Source organism: Eleginops maclovinus, chromosome 4 (genome assembly GCF_036324505.1).
Source record: "Eleginops maclovinus isolate JMC-PN-2008 ecotype Puerto Natales chromosome 4, JC_Emac_rtc_rv5, whole genome shotgun sequence".
NCBI lineage: Eukaryota > Metazoa > Chordata > Actinopteri > Perciformes > Eleginopidae > Eleginops > Eleginops maclovinus.
The window spans coordinates 29498916-29525893 of record NC_086352.1 but is presented as its reverse complement, the minus strand read 5'-3'; the positions used below and the strand labels follow the sequence as shown (position 1 = coordinate 29525893).

General features: G+C 39.3%; 2 protein-coding genes across 6 annotated transcripts in view; both read left to right on the top strand.

Moving 5' to 3' along the window:
• The window catches only part of LOC134863842 (myocyte-specific enhancer factor 2A-like), a 46644-nt gene extending 25418 nt beyond the window's left edge, over positions 1–21226 (top strand). Inside the window, exons 4-10 of one of the 2 annotated variants that reach the window (XM_063882575.1) lie at positions 9801–9935; positions 11277–11472; positions 12820–12852; positions 14146–14285; positions 17038–17149; positions 18227–18323; positions 20248–21226. In XM_063882575.1, the coding sequence (XP_063738645.1) occupies positions 9801–9935; positions 11277–11472; positions 12820–12852; positions 14146–14285; positions 17038–17149; positions 18227–18323; positions 20248–20572 (1038 nt within the window). In that variant the 3' untranslated portion in view covers positions 20573–21226. The remainder of the gene's footprint in view (positions 1–9800; positions 9936–11276; positions 11473–12819; positions 12853–14145; positions 14286–17037; positions 17150–18226; positions 18324–20247) is intronic. The other variant, XM_063882576.1, reaches the window with a different exon arrangement.
• Positions 21227–23812: 2586 nt separating this feature from the next.
• The window catches only part of LOC134862953 (multiple C2 and transmembrane domain-containing protein 2-like), a 45025-nt gene continuing 41859 nt past the window's right edge, over positions 23813–26978 (top strand). For all 4 annotated transcript variants that reach the window (XM_063881102.1, XM_063881100.1, XM_063881101.1 and 1 more), the window contains exon 1: positions 23813–23951. The gene's annotated coding sequence lies outside the window, so the exon portion shown is untranslated. The remainder of the gene's footprint in view (positions 23952–26978) is intronic.

Sequence of the window (26978 nt, the reverse complement as noted above, 5' to 3'; positions counted from 1 at the left end):
GAAAATCACATTGTAGGATTTTTAAAGAATTTATTGGTAAACTCCTCGGTAAAATAAGTATTTGGTCACCTACAAACAAGCAAGATTTCTGGCTCTCACAGACCTGTAACTTCTTCTTTAAGAGGCTCCTCTGTCCTCCACTCGTTACCTGTATTAATGGCACCTTTTTGAACTCGTTATCAGTATAAAAGACACCTGTCCACAACCTCAAACAGTCATACTCCAAACTCCACTATGGCCAAGACCAAAGAGCTGTCAAAGGAGACCAGAGACAAAATTGTAGACCTGCACCAGGCTGGGAAAACTGAATCTGCAATAGGTAAGCAGCTTGGTGTGAAGAAATCAACTGTGGGAGCAATTATTAGAAAATGGAAGACATACAAGACCACTGCTAATCTCCCTCGATCTGGGGCTCCACGCAAGATCTCACCCCGTGGGGTCAAAATGATCACAAGAACGGTGAGCAAAAATCCCACAACCACACGGGGGGACCTAGTGAATGACCTGCAGAGAGCTGGGACCAAAGTAACAGAGGCTACCATCAGTAACACACTACACCGCCAGGGACTTAAATCCTGCAGTTCCAGACGTGTCCCCCTGCTTAAGCCAGTACATGTCCAGGCCCGTCTGAAGTTTGCTAGAGGGCATTTGGATGATCCAGAAGAGGATTGGGAGAATGTCATATGGTCAGATGAAACCAAAATAGAACTTTTTGGTAAAAACTCAACTCGTCGTGTTTGGAGGAGAAAGAATGCAGAGTTGCATCCAAAGAACACCATACCTACTGTGAAGCATGGGGGTGGAAACATCATGCTTTGGGGCTGTTTTTCTGCAAAGGGACCAGGACGACTCATCCGTGTAAAGGAAAGAATGAATGGGGCCATGTATAGTGAGATTTTGAGTGAAAACCTCCTTCCATCAGCAAGGGCACTGAAGATGAAGCGTGGCTGGGTCTTTCAGCATGACAATGATCCCAAACACACCGCCAGGGCAACGAAGGAGTGGCTTCGTAAGAAGCATTTCAAGGTCCTGGAGTGGCCTAGCCAGTCTCCAGATCTCAACCCCATAGAAAATCTTTGGAGGGAGTCGAAAGTCCGTGTTGCCCAGCGACAGCCCCAAAACATCACTGCTTTAGAGGAGATCTGCATGGAGGAATGGGCCAAAATACCAGCAACAGTGTGTGAAAACCTTGTGAAGACTTACAGAAAACGTTTGACCTCTGTCATTGCCAACAAAGGGTATATAACAAAGTATTGAGATGAACTTTTGTTATTGACCAAATACTTATTTTCCACAATCATTTGAAAATAAATTCTTTAAAAATCCTACAATGTGATTTTCTGGATTTTTTTTTCTCATTCTGTCTCTCATAGTTGAGGTATACCTATGATAAAAAATACAGGCCTCTCTCATCTTTTTAAATGGGAGAACTTGCACAATTGGTGGCTGACTAAATACTTTTTTGCCCCACTGTATGTATATATATATATGTATATGTATATGTAGTCAGTTGAGTAACTATTGACTTCCAAAATGTAGAAGTATCATTTTATTTTTGTATTTAACCAGGAACGGTGAGATTAAAAACATCATTTAAAAGAGAGTCCTGGCCAAAGATAGGCAGCATCACAGTTACAGACAACTTAAAACCATCACATGAAAACCCAATCACAGTCATAACAGGATCAGCCAAAGCATTTACAAACACAGCGCCTGCTTCAGAGTCATCAGAGTCGCTTTGAGTCTGTTTAAAGAAACCAGCTCTCTGAGTTTCAGCTCGTTATGCAGCTGGTCAAAACCACAGGAGCAGCGTAGCTAAACGCCCTCTTCAGTACGGACTTTTGGGACAGTAAGAAGAAGCAAGTCCTCTGAGCTTTGTAGCTGGGGGTCTTTTGTAATCCTGTGGGCCTTCTACAGTAGCATAATGTAAAAATACCCAGGTAAAGTACTTCAACATTGTACAAAAGTAGAGCATTTGAATAAATGTACTTCATAACATTTCACCACTGAGTAAAGGTTGTTATAATGCATTACTAATGTTGCCCATAATGATTCTAAACAGCATGATAATGTTTATTCTGCTGCTGTAGACCACGAACAGACACCTGCGTCAGCCATTAGCCCAGCCTGCTTTGAGTCCTTGTTTGCTTTTCCCTGTGTCTGTCACGCAGATAGCAGGCTAGTTAAAACAAAGCTGGAAAGTGAGAGGTTGGTGTTTTACATATCGGTCAGTCCATTTGCAACATCAAGCAAGACATTTGCCTATGTGTAAAGTAATACCCCACCGGCTGCTACAGACTTCCCGTGTTGCAACAAGATCTTGTTTGGATTCATTGTTGTGTCGTTGTTTGTTGAAACGTCTTGTTTGCTGATGATTATCTCCGCCACAAAAATCTGGCAAGTCATTGTGACACACAAGGAGCGTACTCCAGAGCTCTTCACTTTGTGTGGTGTCTTTTAAAGTTTAATTACAATTTGTTGTCTAGGTTTTTGATTCATTTTCAAAGGAATGAAATCATTGTTGGGAGTATTTGTTGAATAAATGAGTGGAACTATTTAACGACACATATGTCTGTTGACTCAGAGAAATGTCATACTTTGTATTGCTTCATTGTTGGTGGAAAACTTTTTCCCAACAAGCCCACCTGAGTCATCTATCCACCATTATTGTCGTAAAGGCTAATGGTATTGCTGATATTATTACTATATGTCCAATATTAGTTGAGAAGATTGATACCATTCTTGTACCCATGGAGTAACTCTCAAGCATACAACCCTCTATTGTTTTATTATATTAAGGCCCGTGCTTAGCACAATGAATTCCCCATAATTTCTCCTTCTCAAGGTCCGATTCAATTCAACAAAAACTAATGATTTTATGTTGCACATCTGCCCATTAAGTTTGCAGCTGAAATATTTGCTTTTTTTGCTGAGGTAGAGGAACAAAACTATTGTTTATAAAACACACTTATTTGTAAAAAAAAATGTCTTTCATAGCCTTTTTTTTAAACCTCTTTTAGAGATGTTTTGGTTTACTTCAACAAACCGCCTAGCGTTAAATCTTGTGACTTAAAAAAGAGCCAATATTTTGCTGTTAATATTTTTATATGTGCCTGTGGTTCGCTGAACTGACTCATCAAGAGAATGCTTTTATGTATTGCTGCTCTATTCTTTGGAGCCTCAAAATCAGCATTCACACACCTGATGAGCGAATATGGAACTGCATTGTTTGTCTGGAAAATCGTCAGGCGGAGACACAAAATGTCTCCTTTTCTAAACGATTTAACCTGACTTTTTAAGTGTTTTTTCCTATTATACGCAAACTTTTCCACAATGGGTGTTTTCCACTTTCTGGATCCTTGCTATAGTCATGATACCTCAGTTCAACCGCTCATAACAAAGGTTAAATTATATTTGGGTAGATATGGATGCATTTTGATGAGATGATTAGCATAAATATATGACTATGGATGTAAAGTCAAATCTGAATTGTAATACTTTAATTTAAGCAGTAACTTTCCAATCTATCTCCATACAGAGAAGATAAAAGTCAGCCTAACAGGAAGATGGATGCCAAGAAGACTCTTTTTCTTTGTTAATTGATGATGGTCCGCCAGCTAAAACAACTACAAAGCCAGTCCACTGGTCAGCTAATCTCAATGACGGATTACTTTTGTCATAATAATGAGACAGGTTTGTGTGTAGCAGAGTTGAGTTTCAGCAACAACAGAACGGCTGTCCAAGGTATGCAATGATGTATGCGCTCGAGATAAATTAAAACCATAACAGGAAGTGAAAAAACTGCAACCCACTAAAACCTGACACTTTGGCATAAGGCAGAGCAGGCTTTTGTTTGAATATAAACGACTCTTCATGAAAGAAATCAATCTTCAGAAAGCGCTTGGACCGGCCTCTGGAAGTGTCGAATCATATCTCCAAACAATACTTGGCCTTCTCTCTCCGTAGCCTATAGGGTAACCACCCAACTGGAAAATAATCTCTTCAGGGAGAAAGAGGGGGGTTTCTTTTTATCTTTGATGCAGCCCCAACAGCAACAAGACATGAGCATCACATGTTAAGATGCTTAACGTTGCAGCTTGTGCCTCATGGTGGCAAAGATCCACATGCCTCTGGAGCTCTGCTAAAGCCCACTTTGACATTTGAGATGATAAGGAGACACACACTCTCACAGTGTCTGAGATAGTCGTCAGTGCTCAGACATGATGTAGTGGTTTAAAACCAGCCTCTGTGGAGCCACATATAGCTCAGGGAGGTGTTGGACCAAATCCCACTAGACCCTTCTCTTCTCATGGGACTACCCAGTGTCCCTCTGTGCCCTCATACTGTCCATTCTCCAAACAAAACAACCATTTCTTAAGAGTTGTACCGCCCCCATGTTTTAAGACGAACTGTAAAGCTACCTGAGAATGGTGTGAAACATTAAAGGGGTGATCACATGATTAGAAACAGCTGTCCCTTTCCCTCCCTTTAGTTATTAGGTCAGGCAGGGTTCACACCTGAATCAGAGAGAATGATTGTAGAGTAACAAACTCCTGACGCTGAGCAAACACAGAGCTTTCCATTCGTTGGGATTTGGCTCATTTCTCCTTACGTCATTAATAAAAGATCGCCAAGTCATTATGCGTTAAATATATAATTGCCGGAATGCGCTGGAGCTGTGTCAACGTACTGTAAGGTTTTTCTTTCAGATATTTACCATGTTATGATCGCAATCAGACAGCCAGGTTTTGATCAGTTTGAATCATTTCTGTCTCTGTAAATATGTCCATTGTAGCAGAATCTCCTCAAACATTTATTTTCACAGGACAGACATTGGTGAATATTTAATCGCACCACAGTCTTTCCTGTTTAGACAAGCACATTCCAGGGTTAGCAGACTTGTGTGTGATATCTCAATGCAGGTTATTCCCTGCAATGAGCTGGGAGCTGACATTACAAACTGCAGTGCTTAATGTAGCAGGAGCAGGGCCTTTGGGGGGAATAAATATTGAATGTTTAACAGTCCAACCTAACCATCTCTGCCAAGGAGGTGGTGTTTTCAGTTTGTTTGTTTTTATTTGTCTGCAGGATTATGGCAAAACCACCGGCCCAATTTCCAGGAAACGTTTTGGAAGGGTTTAGCATTGGCAAAGGAAGAACCCATTACATTTTGGAGCGGATTCAAATGACTAGGGTTAGGGTTAACTTTCCTGTGTGTTTGTTTTCTGTTTGTCTGCAGGATTACAGCAAAACTACAGATCTGATTGAAATGATACTTGCAAGGAACAATCAAAACTATTCCAGAGCAAAAACAGAACAAAGCCAATACATGCATAACGTTTTGTTTTGAGCGTACAAATTGCACATAGAGTTTCTCTCAAAATGCTTTTAGTATTTATACATTGGAACACTCAACTCCTTTCTCCAAGAATGCTGTAAGAGTATGATTTCTATGTGAAATAGTCATCGCTGCTGATGGAGCTTGAGTTCTGACAATTCTACAAGAGTGTAGAAACCGATGGAGTTTTTGTTATAACCATATGTATCAGTGTCATATTATCTATGATCGATCTTTTCTTTGGCACCTGTCATTTTGCCTAAAAAAACAAATTGCGCCCACTGCTACACACATAATCTACCAGATTTAGACAACATGGCATAACTGTCAAACAAAGGATCCACCAAACAAACAGTTCTCCTAAGTTGAACAAGCCAAGCATTACGTGTGCCCTAATTGAAACCAGCCAGCTTGCTGTTTATTAGAGTGGAAATCGGCAGTTGTTGAACTGAGCAGGCAAGAGCGTGAGACTTCTGTGGTCACCAGTTGTTAAAATGTAGTTTAAGGCCTGTGGTGAAAATAGACATGTGAGTGTGTGTTTAAAGCTCCTAATAACTACCAGTGTCTGGGTATGCAGAGGACATGTGGTGGACAGACAGTCAGCTGGCTGGTGTGTCGGTCTGTCCTTTTCGCGCTATGATGTGTGATGTAATGAGGAGCAGGGATGAGATGATGGATACCAGAGGAGTGATGTCATCTCTCAGGCTCGCATGTTGCCCATACGGTTTTATTGTTTTACAGTGACTGCTGTAGCGAAGTCCAGGTCCTGTAAATTAACAAACATCAATTCACTTGTATGTTCTGAACTAGGTTGGTGAGGGATGACATATTTGTATAGGCGGACCCAGAGGTTAAAATTGCAAGGGCTCCCTTGACTTTAAGCCAATGGGATGGTCCAGTTGATTTTCTGAAAGCTCTGTGGCGAACAAACACTTATAATACAGGTTTTTTACAGCAGGAACATTTTTGCATATTGGTACCACTTTGTTAAAGCGTAAATGCAATCGGCAGAATAAATGGCCAACAATTGGCTATAAAAGAACTACATGATTGTTGCACGACTTGTCACAATCACTAAAGGTTGACTTGTAATGGACTCGTGATTATGACGTTTCGTCGTCTCATCTAGTGTAACTTGTTAGCAACCGCCATTGTTATACTTAAAGGCTCCAGACATTCACACGCGGGGTAATTAATGAAGATTTTACGTTGAAGCTTAAAATCATTTAAGCTTGTGTTTACCCCAGACCTTATTTCACACATCTGGAACTGGAACTGCCAAAATGCCAACTCATCTCTGGATTTAGGACTCATTCCTGCACCTCTGTATTATCTAAACCTAATCTTTCTATAACCCTTAAAAATGCCAAGTCCAACACAAAGCGGAAAGGGATAGTATATGGGTGTTTTACTGTAATCCAGGAGACATTTTCAATTCCAATTTTTGGAAGTTGCGGTCAAAAAAATGTTTAATTACATTTTTGCTGCTTATTTATCAGTAAGTATTTCAATCTCTGGACCTAAAGCTGCTATATTCAATATTTTAAATCAACACTGTCACATTATTTTGTGTCAAGTGACAGGTACAGCATGATCAGTTATTGCAGTACCCTGTTAAGTATTTTTTTTTACTCTTACCAGCGTAGTTCTCCGTCCTAGCAAACAAACATTGCAGCGTATAACTCGCTGCCCTGAAGTGGCAAGAAAAAGCTAGTTCAATGTTAAATAATACCTGTATGAGATACGTCCATGCTTAAAAACTGAAGAGCTGTAATGTGGTGTGTCTCTTTGAGTTATAGCAGAAGTGATCAAAGGGTGGCTATGGTAAATCTCTGTGGGGATGTAAAGACACTTCTATAGTTGCAGTATAGTACAACAGGAGAAAAAGTCACTGTGGCTTTCACCCCAAAGCCTGTGTGGTTTCAATTCCAAATGGTCTCATATACTCAGAGGTTTCAGTTACATTATTATTACTGCCTCATATTCTTTGTGCACATTATTGATTGTATGTTGCCGTGATTCACATGCCTCAAATTGCAGTGTCAGCAATGTTTAACAATTGCTGTAGTGGCAGAAGGCATATCCGGAAAGCCTTACCTCGTCTGTCAGGCAACACTTCAACTAACCTTTATCGTAGCTCAAACTGACATCGATACAAAAAATGTTCTGAGCATCTGCAGATTAATTTCCTACCCAATTACGATCCACTAAGGAAAGGTATGATACAAGACGGATAACTCCCTGTTATGGTAAACTCAACACCATCTGATTTTGAGATCCGGTTCTCCTCACATTGTTTTTTCTGCAGCGCTGTGGATATTTGTCCCAGCTGTGCTGCTGACAGTAAGTCGATCCTCTACAGATTTGTTTGTGCTAATGAATCTCATCTGACGGCTACGTCTCTGTGGTGTTAGGGACGCAGCAACAGCCAGCGCTTTTGCCTCCTATTTCCCTGTCTCTCCACCCTACACCACAATAAACAGCCAACCAAACCCACAGTTGTTTCAGGCTGGCTGTGAAAGAGATCTGCGTAGTCCAGGTTTAAAGAGGCTGCTGTGAATATAGATGAGCCCGTCTGTGATGAGGAGCAGCGTCTCTAGGGGAACACTTCTGTTATTGTGTGCCCTCCTCAGACCTTGTGTCTGCTTCAGAGCAAGGCAAACAAACTGTCAGACACTCCAGAGAAGATATGCTCTTTATACACTGATTATATTTGGCAATTTGTTAAAGAACACACCAATTGTACATTGAATTTCTAAGTATAGGCTATTGTTATTATACAATATATATTATATTGTCATGAGATCAGTAACTCACAGAGAAAATCAATAAGGGGTTCAGTCTCTCCCTGAAGAGCATTTGTCCATTATTGAAATCATTCTTATTGAGTCTCATTTCCTGTAGATCACAGTCTCTGTTTTAGTGTGAGCATACAGTAGAGAGGAGATTAGTTCCTCATTGCAGAAAAAGTAAGAAGGCCTACATTTCTTTATTTAATAATATTATGTACATTTGTATTTTTCAATCATCCTCGACTACAGCACTAGCATAGTCAGTTCTTCACTGAATAAGTTCAACTACAAAGTAATCCATTACACGTAAAAGTCCTTAATTCAAGATGTTACTTAGGTAGAAGTACAGTATACAAGGGTTACAGTGCAAGTATTATCAGCAGTCAGCAAGTATGGAGAGTCTCTTTCATTATTATTAGATTTTCTTAACCTGCTATGCCACTTTTGCTGGAACAAATGTAAATGTCCTCTCTGTGGGACTGTGAGATTCGGATTCTGAAGGTATTATAGTGTTAAAGAATTCATATCATTTTTCATGTTGAAGTTTGTCATTGTTTAGGCAACTATAACTTGTTCCTTAAACACTGGTTGATCAATCAATCAATCAATCAATCAATCAATCAATCAATCAATCAATCAAAATACTTTATTAATCCCAGGGGAAAATAATATTTTATGACAAATGAAATAAATCATATTCATATAAACATAAGTGGAAGTATGTGCAGCTAAAGTCAATTTTGGACATATGAACAACTGCTTTAAGATAAATCCTAGTCAGTGTGCTAACATGCTCACAACTGCTTCTCATACTAATTGATAGTTAGTTCAAGTGTGTTTATTAAGAATCACAGCAAAGAAACTTCATTTAAGGACATTCAGAAATTCAAATTTCGCCTCAGTGTTTGGGAAGTGAACTTGACTTTAACCCTCTAGAGATTCAGATCTGGTTTCTGATTGTGTGGGTGGTTGGTTGTCTTTCCTGCTCTTTAAGCACATATTACATGGGAGCAAGCAGAACTCTACATCCTCTGTGCTGCAATGCCTCAGCCTGTGACATAAACACATGTTTTGTGTTGTCATACCGAATAACAAAAAAGATTTCAAGTTTAAACTCCTCTGTCTGTTTTACTATATTTATTACGTTTTATTTGTGTTTTTCTGTCTTTACTGAATAATAATAATAATAATAATAATAACAATAATAGATTACATTTTATAGTGCCTTTCAAGGGGCCCCAAGGCCACTTTACATGGTGTAAGGACGGACAAAAAAACAAACAAACAAACAAGTAGGGCAGTGGGAGTGGAAGCAGGGGGACTGTGATGCATTAGGGGTCAAAGGCCCTGGTGAACAGGTGAGTTTTTATAGAATAGAGTTCTTTGTAAGAGAAACACTTAACCCATGGTTTTTAATGCTGAATAATTCTGCTGTATTTTAGACATTTTGGTCTGTAAGGCAGGACTTTTCCTAAATATGTAAATGATTCTTAACCAACAGGATTTGGATTTATGAAGCTTTCTCTGCTCTCAGTAGTCAGCTCACTTCTCTCTGGGGAAAATGTGTCTTTATAATGAATGTCAACTTCAACCCACTGTAAGGTGTTTTCTCATTTTTAAAACCATACTATAATTCTGAATACATTTTCTTTTGTTTGTCTCACCTACAGGCCCTGAACAAGAAGGAGCACAGAGGCTGCGACAGCCCCGACGCTGACGGCACCTATGTCCTAGCGCCCCATACTGAGGAGAAGTACAAGAAGATTAATGAAGACTTTGACAACATGATGAAGAGTCATAAACTCGTAAGTTGCGCTGTACACCCAGCACCAACTTGCTTAATAAAACCTGTTAAATAGTTTAGATCTGTTTAGTTGGGGGTGTATGAATAAATGAGTATCTGTGGTCTGCCAGTTTAGACAATAATCTCACAATCACTCAAACACACTAATGGATTGCGTTAGGGGTTTTATACAATCCACCAAGGCCCTTAGTCTTCATTCTTAAAGGTTAAGCAAGGGTTTATAAAATGTGTAGGACCATGGCAGATGATTTCCATCCAAATCATATCTCGCCCGGTCCTTCTCATACTTCTTTATTTATAATACTGCATTAACTAACTAAAACACGATTACATAAATAACGTGACGCTAATTCGTCAAAAACGTGCAATCCACACTTGGACTTCCAGCATCGTATTAGCACATCATAGTTCAACTCTTTTTGACGCACTGAAAGCTGCGTTAGGACACTTTCACCTGTTGTAGATAATAACAGAAACAGAACTTTAGCATAGTCCATCTAAATCAATATATATATACATCCCTTTAAGAGACTGTACCCCATTGGTTTCTTCTTCACTGGCACTTAAATTGAATTGGTTTGGAGTCATTCCATTTCTTACATTACGATTAGCTGACACGTTTATTCAAGGCTACTTACACACACTTACGTACCATAGACAGGATTTTGGGGGCCGTCTGAAAAGGCCCTCTTGTACTTTTGGGGGTTTCCTCTTTCCTGTAGTGTGTTTATATAGGTTTTTGTGCATGTTCCCTCCAGAGGGAGTTTTTCTCCCCCACACTCCCCCCTCCCCCTTGCCGGAAACGACTCTATTAGACTCCTTGGTTTACTTCCGTATCATAGTAACATCACTTTATGTAACACTGGCACTTCCATTGGCTAGCGCCCCAACATGTTGTACGTGATAGACTAAGGGGCGGGACATCTCTAAGCGGCTAACCAATTAGAGCAGACTGGGCTCTGGTTTCAGACAGAGGGTGAAAAGAGGTGTTGCAGTACAGGCAGTATGAGAAAAATAAAGAGCTTTCTGAACATTACAGCATGGAGACATGTCACAGTAGAGGAAGTATTACGTATCTTTCACAAAGACACTGTTGATTGCAAGGGATGGGGTTCAAACCACTGACCCTCCAATTGGCCCATAAGTCCCCTGAGCCACAGCCACTAAGCTTATTTTGTGTCTACAGACCAAATTAGTCAGTTATTCATCTGCTGATGATATTCTTGATCCCTTCAGTTTGGTTACTGATAATACAAACACAGAACACAAGAAATATAATCATCAGTATGGTGTTCTTGTATTGATTATGTTGACATGTCTCTATCCCTCACTTCCTCTCCAGACCACCAACCTTCCCCAGCAGAACTTCATGCATGGCAGCATGGCATACAGCCCCGGAGGAGGAGGAGGAGCGACTTCCCAGGCTCTGGCTGCAGCAACAGCAGCTCTGGCTGACAGTGGGATCCTCTCCTCGCCTCACACAAACCTCCACAGAAACATCAACCCCTCACAGAGACCTCCAAGCACTGGAAACACAGGTGTGTGTGTGTGTGTGTGTGTGTGTGTGTGTGTGTGTGTGTGTGTGTGTGTGTGTGTGTGTGTGTGTGTGTGTGTGTGTGTGTGTGTGTGTGTGTGTGTGTGTGTGTGTGTGTGTGTGTGTGTGTGTGTGGAAAAAAGAAAAGTTGTGCATGGTAAAGATCACTTTTTGTCTGGATGGGATGTAAAACTGGGAGGACCAACAAATATGGGGAAACAAAACACAGCGGGCAAACTGTTTTAGTTCCTAGAGGAGGGGGAAATAAATCCCACATGAATGATCACTGATGAGCTCATCGGATTTCAAAATCACCACCCTGATCTAGAAACTGAAACGTTGTCTTAAAGCAGCTAATGTCTAAATTAGGGCTGTCAGTTAAACGCGTTATTAACGGCGGTAACGCACCTTCCTTTTAACGGAACTATTTTTTTTAACGCGTGTGCGTTCTGTGACCCTCGGCCCGCTCCGTAGTTTGAGAAAATATCAGGAAACCATTTGTAGTGTGTTTCTGCTGGATCACAGCAGAAACACACTACAAATGGAGAAAGAAAAGTCACTTTTGAATGGAAAGTTGAGCTATAAAGACCTGCGGGTGGTTTCCTCGAACAGACCGAGGTAATATGTACGTGCTGCAAAGTGAATTAAGTTTCCTCCGGAGTACGTCGAGTTTAAAATATCACTCGCTGAACAAGCATAGCGCTGATTCAGAGACCCCACAGAGGACTACATAACAGCTGAATGGTGGCTGCAGACTGTATGTCAGTGAACACTGTGCAGGATGAGGCTCTGTTAGAGTCAAAACGACCTTCTTAGGAGCCTTGGAGAGCCGCCACTGTAAAAGAGATTCATAACTTCGTTGCAATAACAATGATGTTTAATGTCTTGAATAAATATAATGACATTACTTATCATTATTAATAATTATAACATTATAACTTATAATAAAGAGACATTGTTTATTTATTATAAACATAATTTACAATTAATTATAATGGAATCATATTTATCCACCTACAAAAACTAGAACATATCCTTTCTAAGGAACATTTAGAACAGATCAATAATGTGCGATTAATTGCGATATATTTTAATCGACTGACAGACCTAGTCTAAATGCATTTATGTGCCTTCACTGCTTTTCTGTGGAAATGTTTCTCATTGTGACTGACCGCACATTTGGTTATGTTACGTTTATATGCAAAGATAAAACAGACGAAGGACTAAAAGGAAAATAACAAATAATGACCTGTGTGTGTGTGTGTGTGTGTGTGTGTGTGTGTGTGTGTGTGTGTGTGTGTGTGTGTGTGTGTGTGTGTGTGTGTGTGTGTGTGTGTGTGTGTGTCCTCAGGCGATATGGCTCTACAAAATGGATCTGGGTCTGGTATGTATCTTATGTTATTACCCATTAGTCTCACCATAAGTACATTGTTGGAGCTCAACTAATTGTACACTAGGGAAGTAACATCTGAACGTCCCACTATTACCTCAAAGGGTGTCATCTTGAAAGTTTAGTTCATTGTTTTTTTCCTTCTTATTGTAAAAAACTCCAAATGTTTTGTCCTCTCCTCTCCCATCCCATCCTCTCAACATACCCTCACCACTTTGTGTACCTAGCATCCTTTGTGGTCCTTCATGAGCAGTTTACCTGCTATAGAGTGGTACAGTTATGATGTATTTTTGAGGGCTAACCAAAAAGCAACGGGATTTTTCAATTGGATTATTGTAGAAAATAAGTTCTGTGGCAAACAAACGCTCATGATGCTCATTTTGCTCAAACTATATTTAAACTTTTAGAACAGTTAAAGCTTAAATGCGATCAGCTGAAGTAAAAAGCTCCCATAATGCTAAAAACGATCTACATCACGGTCACATGACTTCACATCACCACCGCTAAACTGAAGACGGAATGGTCTTTGGCATGATAACGTTTAGAGTTTTATTTAGCATCTTAGCACCCACTATGTAAAACATGTCAAAGCTTCGGGCAGTGTTGGTGAATATCCACCTGTGCAGGAATTACTGGAACATTTTATATTGTAGAACAAAACTTTCAAATATTGTAATCTTGTATTAACCACAGAACTTATTATCTAACCAAAAACTCCTTCTAGAAAACATTGAGACAAAGGAACCTGGAAGTGATACAATGCTTTCCAGGTTTAGGATTAATTCCGGCACCATCGTCCATCTCCTGCTATATACTGAACATCACAAACCTCTTATAGTACTATTTAAAAACGTTCATACACAAAGGACCCTTCTTGGCTTCTTGTGTTATCTGGATGCACCTCAGTGTTTCTCTATCATTTTCTGATCTTCAACCCTCGTCCCAAACTGTCCTCTCTGCAACCTGTCCTGCCTGTGGTGTACTGCTCCCCCTCCTAGAACAGCATGTGTCATGAGAACACTGTCATTACGTAATGTCAAGAGCAAGAAAATATCAATTATTCATTATTATCTACTGTATAATATATAGCTGTACTTTCTCCATTCAGAGCTTAGTGGAGGACAGGTTTGTTTAATGGAGCTAACCCATGGGACTGAAACTTCCCCCTGGTTTTTAAAACAACATTTAGGTGCAATGTGCTTTTACATTAAGGCTCTGAAAATATCAAACCGATATCCTTACCATCACTCCCTAAATGTCCTTGCTTGTCTTCATTTCTGTGTTCAGTAAACGGTTTTGTGGGCTCCCCTGGTGGAGGCAGCTTGGGAAAGATCCTACCATCCAAATCTCCTCCTCTTCCACACAATAGCCGCAAGACGGACCTCCGAGTGGTCGTCCCTCAGTCCAAAGGAATGATGCACACACTGGTGAGTGAAGAAATGCTCTTTTTGAAGCTGTTTCTTTAAAAAAAAAGACGTGATTAGTGGCCACTAGGGGGCAGCCATAACAACAAGCTGCCAGATGGAGGCCACCCTCTTAAAGGGGCCCTATTCTGTTCATTTTCAGGATCATATTTGTATTTTGTGCCTCTACTGTGACATGTCTCCATGCTTTAATGTTCAAAAAGCTCTTTATTTTTCTCATACTGCCTCTTTTAACCCTCTGTCTGAAACCGGAGCCCAGTTAGCTCTGATTGGTTAGCTGGCCGGCTCTGCTGTGATCGATCAACCGCTTAGAGATGCCTCTTGTCTTAGCCTATCACGTAAAATGTGTTGGAGCACTAGCCAATAGAAGTAATTTCTCCAAAAGTGCACGGTACAAGAGGTTTTGGTAATTAGATGCGGGAACGGAGTTCATGACTCCATGCTTCAGAGTCTTCTTTATTTCTTCCTCCAGATACATCCAGCAGCCGAGGTTATAAGAGTTATTGATTTGACTTTACCTCTGTTACTGTTGCCCTTCCCTCCCACACTATGCTCAAACCTGAACAATCAGCAAACAAGGGAAAGTGGATTGTGTTTTTTTATATTTTTTATATATACAGTATATGGTGACCAAACGGCTTCACTACTCTGCCTGCTCTGGGGATTTTTACATTTGGCAGTGATCCATCAGTGTAGTTACAGCATTTCTTATTGCTCCTTTTATTCTCAGCCAAAAAATCAGCAATTGAAATAAAACGTTATCCAGATGCAAACATAAATTCCCAGTTTTTGTGAGTATTAGAAAAACATGTTACTTTGTTACTTTTTTTTTCAAATATATTTTAACTTTGTTAAAAGCCAGGATTTCCACACAGTTGCAGATAAAGATTATTCCACACTCATTTTATTTTCAATGTAAAATTCCAATTGTGGCGCATATACAAATTACATTTATATAACTTTAATAACAAGAGATTTTATTTTATTTTCCCCAAACTTTTCAAATTTAACTGATATTCAAAGCCTAATTGAAAGAATATGCATTTATTTATTTATTGGTCATTAGGTTTGCTGGAGCAGTTAGCTTGTTTGCTTCAGTGGTGTGAGAGTGTTAAATACCACATTTTATGGGCTGGCTCTGGCGTGAAGTTGTAATTAAGGCATAAACAATAGCATGCTAACATTTCCACAGAACAGAAATGGGTGATGGAACAGTGATGTGTTTGCGACCTCTGTAAAATCATTACCGTGTTACCTCGAACCTGAGTTCTGTGTTATGTGTCATCTAGTGACAGGAGTACCACAGATTACACAGGGAGGGGAAGGCTTTTGTTTTATAGCACGTTAGTTTCAGGCATGTCAACCGTGTGTGTGTGTGTGTGTGTGTGTGTGTGTGTGTGTGTGTGTGTGTGTGTGTGTGTGTGTGTGTGTGTGTGTGTGTGTGTGTGTGTGTGTGTGTGTGCGTGCGTGCGTGCGTGCGCGCGCGCGCGCGTGCGTGCGTGACCTCATTCAGGGTGAAGTCATTGCTGACATTATCAGTTCGGAGCGGCTACAGCCCAGAGAGAAACAACACAAAGTTCTAATGACTGTTAGCAATGTGTTGTAAACGTTTAAAGAGCAGCTTTTCCAGCGGGGCTTAAAACAACTTTCCTTAGGTTCTGACTATGAGTAATTAAGAATGAATTGCCCGCTATATTTAGTATGTTTTCAATTAATTGTTAGAGTACTCAATCAAGTGAATTCACACGGAGGTTGCAGCAGGAGGCCCGTTTACATTTCCTTATAAGACCGCTACCAGTTGCAAAATGCTGAGTCACGTAGAATACCTAAAATGTTTATAATAAAGTATTAATTGCTTTATTGATATTTAAAGACAAAGGCAAAATAAATATTAACAGCACAGAACAACGCATGGAAACCAAAACAGTGAATACAGAAAATCCAAATGTTGTTAAGGGACGCAAAATATAAATCTCTTATTGATTTAAAATAAATAGATTAGCACAATAACTATCATTATTAGTATTAATCTTATGTTTTTACTCTATAACCATGGGGTATTATTATTTCAATTATTTTTGATCATTATTAACCATACTAATAATATTTATGGTGTTGTTAAAACAAGTTATTACATCGTTTTTATTTCTTTCTTTTTATTTCAGACTTTTTTGATTCATTGTGGAAAAGTTTTGAATCTCTCTAAACATGGTCATTTTTATTATTATTATTATTATTATTATAGTTTAATATGACTGAGTAATTAAGTGGAATGCCAGCATGTTTTGTAATACCGTGTAATGACTAGCCTCGATGGATGAGCAGGGTTTAGAAATGAGTTGAAGAAACTGCCAGGTTGGTAATTGTCTGGTTGACTTTTACTGATGACAAACATTCAGCATCCATTAGCAACCCTGTGTTCTGTCCTACCAGCAGGACAATGATCCCAAACAACTTCAGACACACGTTCTGGTAGTTGCCCTTTGTCAAATGTAGGAATCAGTCAGTATAGAATAAGGAGTGGATATGCCAGAATGTAGATTTTATTCTTGCAATACAGGGTTCAAGTCTCTAGTTAGTTTTTTTCACAAAAGGGAATTAGTCCTCATTCCTAGTAGAAAGACTTCATATGAAAATGCATTTTACCTGACACCATGTGGATGAAATGGGGCATTGCAATCCAGTCCAGTTGGCTCCTTTGAACCACTACACAGGATGAATGCATAAACAAATGTGTGTTTATCTGCATTTCCAGGGCAACCAGAGGCTGAGCAGCAGTCTGTCGACCCCGGTGGTCTCCATCTCCACTCCCAGTCTGTCCCACCAGAGTCTGGTCTACTCCGGCATCAGCTCTGCATACAACAATGGTACCTGATGATGATGATGATTGCATAGACATAGCAATACCACACAAATACAATGTCCCTGACCACTCAAGGACATTAATATTTAGCTGTTTTCCACTTATTTATCCTTTGCTTCTTCTTATGCAATGGATAGGATGGAAAAAACCTCACTTAGCACTTAGAAAGGTCTGGGTTATTTGAAGCTGCTGCCATCACTATTAACAGGGTTTGGTTTATTGAAAGCTCTTTTTCTTTAGGGATCATAAATACACTTCAGCTAAAGGAGATGTCATTATTATTTATGTGCTGTTCATTAGATGGTTCAGGGATTTTTAACATCAAAGGAATAATTCACCCCCAAAATTATATAAATTAAATGCATACATTATAATGTGATATCGGACTCCATTTGTGTTACGTCCACAATAGGGTCTAGGGAAAACGGAAGACAGTAACAAACAACAACCAATAAACTTTAGAAATTCAGGGTGAAAGTGAACAGTGTATTTATTCTGACCACAGGTTTTTTTAGTGAGGGTGAGGAGATTTTGCCAAATAAATGATGTAAATATAACAAAACAAGGCCTGTCTCTAAAACTCCTCTTTGAAACAAATTTGAACAAAAAGCCCTCACTTTCTGCTCTGCTAACAAGGAGAATAAACCATTACAAGGGTGTTACATAGTGCATCTAGCAATTTTGACCTAAGTGCTGAGATGCAGAGGGTACCCCAAACTTACCTAAATCCTCCACCTCCCACCAGATCTCCGAGTAATTAACAGATCTATCAACGATCACTAAGAGGCTCTGGAGTCAGCAGCAGGTCTGAGTCTCTGTGTGACCTTGAAAGCTCTTTTGGACATGTCAGAGCAATATTAACTTTATAGGCCTTTTGAGAAAACACTAAGTAATTCATATATGTAAAATAAGTTTACAGACACTTGAAATTGTCTTGAAATGGTCTATTATTGAGAATTCAAGAGCTCATTGTGGGACTATGAGCAAAGTAGCTTCTAAGACTGATACTAAAGAGATTGACTGGATGTATCGTTGTGTGTGTTATCTCTAGTAGCTTACATGAGGTCTCTCTCTCTGTCAGATTACTCCCTGAACAGTCCCGAGCTGTCGGGCTACTCCCCCCCTACAAGCCTCTCTTTGAGCTCCATGGCGGCATGGCACCAGCTGAGCTCACTGGGGTAAGAAACCTCTCTCTATCAGCATCAGTTGGGATAGTTTGGACATGAACAGTGCACTGACAGGCAGAGAGACATTTACAGTAGGGATGCACCGGATCCAGGATCCGGGGTCCGGTTTTGCCGGATAGTGGCGTTTTTGACGAGGTCCGGTTACTGCCGGACCCGGTGCCCCAACCGGACCGGATCCTACAGCACGTACGCACAACGTGATTACGTCGTTAAATGTTTAAAGAAGATAACCTCCATTGTGCTAGCAGTCGTCGGCGGAAATGGATGCATTGAGCCGAAAAAGTGCTGTATGGCAGTACTTTGAACTGAAAGAGGGAGATTCAAGTCGCGCGATATGCAAGCTTTGCAGTACAAATTTGGCTCGTGGAGGTAAAGACACTAGACACTACTCAACATCTCCGCTGTTTAAACATCTCCGTGCAAAGCATCCAACGGAGTATGAGTTGTGCAAGGCCGAGTCTAACGTCAGTGAGGCTACAGGTACCACAGCAGCACAGTCACAGAGTGGTACTCAGACCACTATTGAACAGAAGTTGAACAATAAGCCTGTACACAAATGACGTTAAGCTGCACATTTCAGCGGTGTGTTCCAAGTAACTATTGAAATAAAATAGATAATGTTAGAAGTTATTGCGTATGTTTCATCTGTTAAGGAAAGGAAATGAAGTAATGAACTGTAAAGTGGTTTTCACTGCATTATAATGTACTAGCTGATGATCCGAGTAGGATCCGGTTCCGGTTCCGGTTCCGGCAGTACCTTAAGCAGTGGATCCGGTATCCGGCAGGATCTTAAAAATCAGGATCCGGTGCATCCCTAATTTACAGGAGATGACAGAGATGTGAAGAGGCTCAGTAATGAACGGAGAGGACCACTGAATTAACAACTCGTTGTAATGAAGCTAATAATATTCACTATGAAGACGTATGGTCACACCAGAGGAAATAAGACAGGAGTCGGAACAATCCTGAAGGTATTGAACAGAACAAAGATGTGTTTGAATTCTTATGAGTTCAACTTTCAAAATGTTGCCACTTTAGATGTCTGGATTCAAATGTTTTCTCAATATAAAAGTATGTTTTATATAATAAACTTATTTATAACCAGGGTTAAATGCTCTACATGCTGATCAATTAGTTTCCTGTGATTGTATTATTATTATTATTATTATGCATAAAATATTAGATGTTTGCTTAAGCATAACATTTTTTAAAGCGTTTTATTTATTATTTTTTGTGAAAGATGAAGAGAAAGGACGTAATTGTAACAAGTGTCTATATACTTAACATATGATAATATATTTTTTGTCATAAAACATTATACTTTATAAACTCGGCTAGTTTCAACTCAATACATAAATAAATATATTTATACATTTACAATCAGATAATCTGAATAATTCTTCTGTTTTCCTCAATCACCTTCACATTTAAATGTTAATTAGGAATCAGTTTTATATTCCAGATTTTGTATCGGTGCGCTAAGAAAAATATATGCGGCGGGTGGGGATTTTTATTCTTATTTATTTATGTTTTATATATAAATAGTAACACCTTACCTCTTTTGTTGTTGTGAAATGGAAAGATGTGTACATTTAAAGGGAGGTTTGGGATTTTTGAAGTGTGTTTGGGGTGATTATTACAGTTGATTGTGGTCAACGTTGTTTGTTTGTCCTTGTTTGTTTGTACTCTCCTCAACAGCTAAACCATGCTGTTGACGGGGGCTGCAACCAATTGTATTGTTTGTTCTTTAAAATCAAATACCAGTTCAGATGTAGGCTATATTGCCAACATTTTACCTCACTGCCATGGGACCGTTCCTGTCCACAGGCCTTTAGTCAGTTTCTCCACTGGGTGTCGCCATCACTCCACAGTCCCAGCCTTCCAACATCCTCTTCCTCTCTCCCTCCATACGCAGGTCTGGGAGCTCCAGTCTCTCCATCAACACCAACCACGACATCAACATCAAAGCTGAACCAAACTCCCCGCCCCGCGATCACCTCAGCCAATCAGGGTACATGACCCAGGCTCACGGCCCTGCTCATCCTCACACCTCCACCAGAGCAGAGATGGGGAGGTCTCCCGCGGACAGCGTCAGCTCTTCCTGCAGCTCCCACGAGGGCGGAGGCAGCAGCGACCGGGAGGAGCAGCAGAGGCGGGACTTCCTCCCTGTGAGTCGCTCAGAGGGCATGGAGAGTCCAGCGATGGTCAAACGAATGCGAATGGACAGCTGGGTGACATAAAGCCTGCAGTCACATGATGTCACAACAGCAGGGCGAACACAGGAAGGACACTGTTATGCAAATGTATTTCATTGATGTGTTCTGTTATTTTATGAAGTTTTATTTTTTTGTTTTATTTTGTGGTCAGATTTCAGAAGTCAGTCTGCATGTTTTGGATCCATCAGAATTCTTTCATCATAGAATCTTAAAAGGAAAACCTCACCAATAAAATGGTAATTTGGACTTCAAGTAATCACTCCGTGTTACTTTGGATTCTTGAAGAACATGATATTTCTTATCAGTGGTATGCAAACGTGAGATTATTGTTGGTTTTGGTGGTAAAGCAGTGAAATGCATCCGGATGTCTCCCACTGGGTGTCACCAGATTCATTTCTGACCTTCTCAGGGTTTGAAACAATGAACGAGTCCAACATGAAAGCAATACTCCGCCAACATCTCCTATTTTTTACAAAAAGTACTTATTTATATCAGCCAAAGCAGTATGCTGTTTTATGTTGTTTGTGTGAGTTTTTATATTGTGCACAGGATAAGATAATACTTCATTCAGATTTCAATCTGAAAGCCATGGACACTTGTTCTGTATGTACTTCCAAAAATGATGTTTTTGATTTGTATATACTATCTTTAATATATATCACTTTTGGTGTAACTCTACTGTTCATCCGTCTATTTTTTCTGCCTAGGTATTACACCTCCACCTCGATTGGACCCTACACCTCCATCAGATTTGACAGAAGTATATTTTTGTAGATGATTTCCACATTCTGTCGTAAAGTATATTTTGGTCCACACATGAATGATTTTCTATTTAGTTTTTCACTTTTTATAAAAAGAAATGTTTTTAAACTATTGATAATTGAGAAAAAAAGAAAAGAAAACTACCACACACATACATCATAATAACATACTCTTTCACACAAGAGTCATGTTCTTTTACATAGTGACATCAGTATATAACACTCATGCTTCTATTGGCTAGATCTCCAACATTTTGTACGTGAAAGGCTAAGGGGCGGTACATCTCTAAGCGGTTGAACAATCACAACAGAGCCGGCCAGCTAACCAATCAGAGCAGACTGGGCTCCGGTTTCAGACAGAGGGTGAAAAGAGGTGCTGCAGCACAGGCAGTATGAGACAAATAAAGAGCTTTTTGAACATTAAAGCATGGAGACATGTCCCAGTAGAGGCACGAAATGCAAATATGAACCTGAACGTTTGCTTTATAGGGCCCCTTTAAACAAGGTTCTCTAAAAATATACAGATTTTTTCAATCAAAAACGGAAACAAATTAAGTGTTAATTAAGACACAATCTATCAAATCCAAAGAGGCCAACAGAAAATAACTTAAAGTTCTGATTATGTCCAATGCAGAGGCTTATAACAGACAAGAAGAAAATCTAGTTTATTATTCAAAAGAGGAATCAAATGTTGACCACTGACGAACAGAAATATAAAAATGTGTTAGTAGGTAATCTGGGTTCGTACATGGAGTAACTTCCTTCAGTGTGTATTTAAAAGCACAATGAAGGAACAAATCCTATGCAATTTGAGCAGAGTTCAGTCCATACAGTGATGAACATAGTTGAATTGTATGACTTATAGGTTGGATAAATTACATTTCCTGAGGTTCTGGGTGATGGGAATTGTATGTGTGATTGAAAAGTTGATGATTGATGCAAGAAACTGAAACGTGCGGGTAAGTAGGATGCAGCACTTGAGGTGAAGGGTGCAAGAGCTGCAAGAAACCACAGAATGAAGGTGGATGGGAAGCATATCAGTCACAAGCAAAGGTAAACGAAAAATGAAAGTATGGTCACAAAAAAATCCCAACTGTGAAAGAGGGTGCTTGGTTGATTGTAATACAACAATAAGACCAAAAAAAGGGGGAAAACATTTTTTAAAAGAGTCAATTTTGCGGTTGAGAATATAGGAAGAACTATTGATAGCATCAGTATGAACTAGATTGGATTGTTAAAAGTACAATAGCCTGCCTCGTACAGAGAGGAACTCTGTAGTTCACTGAGGATGTACTTTGTAAGTCATAATGTCTGTGGAACAGGATTATTTGAACAGAAAACCATGATGGCCAAGGCCTAGCAGTACACTGATGTGGAGAATTGAAGGGTGGAGGGATTAAACAAGCCAAGGTTAATGGGAATCATGAGGCCAAACAGCTGTTTGAGAAAAGGATTAGGTTTACGTGAGCCACAAAAGACTACTCTGGAATAAATCTGAAACAATGTTCGGAATTATAAAGTGGATTTACTGTATGATTCAGCTTTCCATGGACATATCTGAGGGTTTATGTAACCTGACAGAATATATTTGCATTATAACAGCTTTTGATTTTTAAAATGTACCACAGTTGCTTAAGTTTTGTTATCAAAAATACAGTACATTACTACAATTATGTTCAGGAACAGACTGTTAAACTGCTAAGACAATGTATGCGCTGGGTATCTTTAAGCATATTAGCTTAAAATAGAAACATATTGTATACAATATCATATACTATCCATTTCAGCTAAAACTGAGAAATGTGAGATTTATGCTATAAAAATACATTATATCAGCATTAAAAGTTTTAAAGTAAAAGTGACAATAGGCTACTAAATTGTGGTAATACTCTGTTACAAACAAATTCCTGCATTAATGATCTTTCTCAAATACAATTACCAAGTGTTAAAAAAATGACATAGTGTAATAAAGTACCTGTTTGCAAGTGCTCATTGAGTATATACATGATAATACATTACTAAACTCTGAATGTTGATACATTACTGGGAGTTAGAGGTACATCTCATTTTATTTAGGCAACTTTATATAAACCTACATATACTGCTGCTAGCTATCTTAACATATTATATGTCAACATGTTTATATATTACTATGTTGGGTTAGTAATAATGTCAGTCTTTAAAGAATGTCAAGCTGTCAAATAAATGTAGAGTGAAACGTAGTACAATATTAGCTCCAAAAATGTTGTCGAGTAGAAGTACAAAGCAGCATAACACACTCAGGTAACGTTTAAGTATCTTAAATCTGAAGTATTAAGTTAATGTACCTGATAAACCTACATTTCACCACTGCACCACTGCATGCTGCAGGCTGCATGCTGCATATTCATAGTATTGGGTTTGCGTCCTATTTGGTGCACGCCTCTTTTTGGACGAGCTCGTGGGCAGGGCTTTTATTTTGAAAATCCTTATCTGTAAGCGGTTGCGCGAGGGTTGACTTTTGATGCTGAGAGGAGGAAGTCCATCGGAGCCACGCATTTGGTCGCAGTAGCGAGAGGGTGCTTCGCTTTTCTGACCCCCATGTTTGGTGGCAATGAGGTGAATGAGAAACACTCCTATGGGGATTTGATCAGCAGAAAAAGGTAAGCGTTCACTCTTTACTGTCTCTCAGGGGAGAGGGAGAACTTTTGTTAGCTAGGCTACCTGTTGGGGTCTGTGAGGGGAAGCGAGTCAGGTGAGCCTCCTTCATGTCCGGAAGCGTGTCCTCTGGCGGGCAGGTGAGCAGTCTCAGCGTCTTCCGTTTGAACTTGTCTTTGTTACCTGGGAATCCTTCATGTATACTGTTTACATCTGTATGGAAAGAGCCTGAGTCAACCACTCTTCAGGGACTACTTGTTTTGCAACGCACAACTTGTGTTCTGCAACATGATTTAAGAAAACTCTTCATGTCGACATGAGTGGGTTGTCATTGGGAATCGAACACACCTTGTTTCACACCTCCACCTCAGCTGGACGAGAAGTTGCCACTGTAAAGTTGTTTTAAACGTGTTGGGTAATGTTTGCTACATGCCGAATGAAAGAGCAACTCCCTTTGACTCACTTCAGGTTATGCAATATTATCTTTAATATTTCCCCATACGCAGTATCACATTATGCGCATTATTATGTCATGGAGTTTGGTCTGGTGAAGCGCGTCAGGTTTAGCCTGTGTTATTGCATTTAGTTGCTTTTTCAGGTACCGTGTACAGGACTCGTTTTTGGAGAAATGCCCTTCTGTTATAGTTGGAGTAAGTTAAATAGTACACGTTCACTTACTCCAGATACAGTTGAAACGTTTTGGGGGTTATTGCATACTTCAAAACGCCATTTCCCCGCATAAATTACAGCATGTTGCAAACCCACAGGTAATGTTTATGCTGGAAACACTAAACTGGCAGCAAACCGTTTGAAATTCACTGCAATTGAAGATATGTAATATATGCATGTATTACTTTTTAGATGTTCTTACTAGGGTAGATGTCACCTCTAAGCCCAAGTCTTGCTACAAACTGAAATACCACAACTGTGAAATAGTTTCAGGAAATAGCTTCTTGTTCTGACAAGACAGCGCTGTGATGTAGTTGCTTAACTCTTCCCACTGACTGAAGTAAAACAACTCTGAGGTCATAGAACATTGTTATAACTGTTTTATGATCTTTTTATTTTCACATGATTATTTAGCATTTTATTGGTGGAAAAGGTGCTTTTAATATCCATCTATTTTCTGCATTGCTTGGTTATCATTACATCACTAACATACAAAGAATTCAGTCAGAGATAATCTAAGTACTCAGAGGCTTTACTTGGGTAAAATAAATAATACCACAGTTTGATAATACTCTATTGTAAGGTAAAGTCCAATATGTTACTTAAGTCAATGTATAGAAGCATTATCTGTTAAATGTACTTAAGGTTACCAAAATACAAATAAACATTGTAAAAATTGCTATTGTTTTAATATATTATAAAGTTCCGTTCTTTTGGCTTACAAATACTTTGACATATTCTTTTAATCCTCTAATTTGTCAGTGTGTCACATTTTGGTTACTATATATACTGGAAGTAGTGGAACACACATCATGTTATTTATGTAAAAATGTACTGTAACCATTTTTTGAAAGTGCAACATTTCCTGCGAAATGGCGTGGAAGAGGAGTTCAGCTACCTCAAAATGATACTTAAGTACACTAATTGAGTAAATGTTCTTTCCACCACTGGATCCAGTCTGCAAACTGCTGTCATTCACACCAGCAGATTAACCCATTATCCTTTGAAAATGCTACCATCCAGTATTTGTATGCCTAGTATTTCGGAAAAACTGTGTCTTTGTTTATTCAGAATGTGCCGACGTCATTTGGGAATGGAAGTGGAAGTACAGTACAGTGTATCTGTGGCTGGCATAGTATACCTGCACTACATGTCTTAGCCTGCTCCACGACCTGCACTAACCTCTCATCATTTTCCTAGCCTTCTTATTTGTGGCAGTATTTTTCCAAGTAAGTGTTTCAGTGTGCACGTACTGTACAGGATTAGACATTGTCTTTCCTGGGATTCATTCATCAATGTAGGCACTTTTATCACATGCACCTTCGTGATCAGTATTAGTAATATAAGTTACATCTGAATTATGATGAGATAAATGTTGTAATGTGTTCATTTATTCAAACCATACAGTGCAGACAAAATCCTTCTGCTTTTAAATCAAACAGTCCAATTTAAGATTCTGGGCTAAAGGAGAAAGATAAAAAATATTTGTGCAAAAGAAATCAGAACTGAAGTAGAACAGTGATAAGAACAAGGGAAATACACCCAACACATACTTAACAATCATTTTTCTAACATTTCAGAAACCTTTACCATAGTCAACTTGTATTGTCTCCTGTTAAATATTGTTAGTTCTAGTTCTTTCCAACGGTTTTTTTTTTCCAGCAAGCAGCCTGGTTGTTCACAGTTGTACATGCACGTTGGTTCCTATGTTGTTCCTGGCCGTCTCACTGAATTTTTCCTTGTGTAGGAGACGCATATAAGTCACAAAAATGCGACACAAGTGACGTTTGCGCGCAGGGTTTCTGGAAAGGTTGTGTGCAGAATTGAAGGATGCTCCAGCTCGGTCCCCTTGAACTAGTCTGGCTCTGCGTCACAGCCTTCACATGTCCAAGGCCGGCAGTAAGGACGTAGTCTGAAATGGACTACATTTGCCAAGTAAAACTTGAGCAGGATCATATTTTGAAATCAGATGTGATGGGAGCGTAGATCTCTAAATTTTGAAATTGGAATGGAGGCCATTGATTGTAAGACAATATGAAACCCACTCTCTAACATCACATAATTAAATTGTATTGCTAAACAATGACTCTTGAGTTAAACGATTAAATCATCAGAAATGGGCTCCTTTCACTGGATTATCTGCCGACAAAAAGGTCCATATCACACATTGAATAGCCACTCTCTATTAATCAATGCTTATCTTTGTTTCACGACACATTTATCTAGGACTGTTAATCGCGTGAGGAACAGATGCTTTTAAAGTGCTGGTATGCCCTTCTTTTAAAATATGGTAACGGATATAGGCACACCTTTTTTTTTTGTTTTTGTGATCACATTTTTATTAAGCAATTGCACATCAAAAT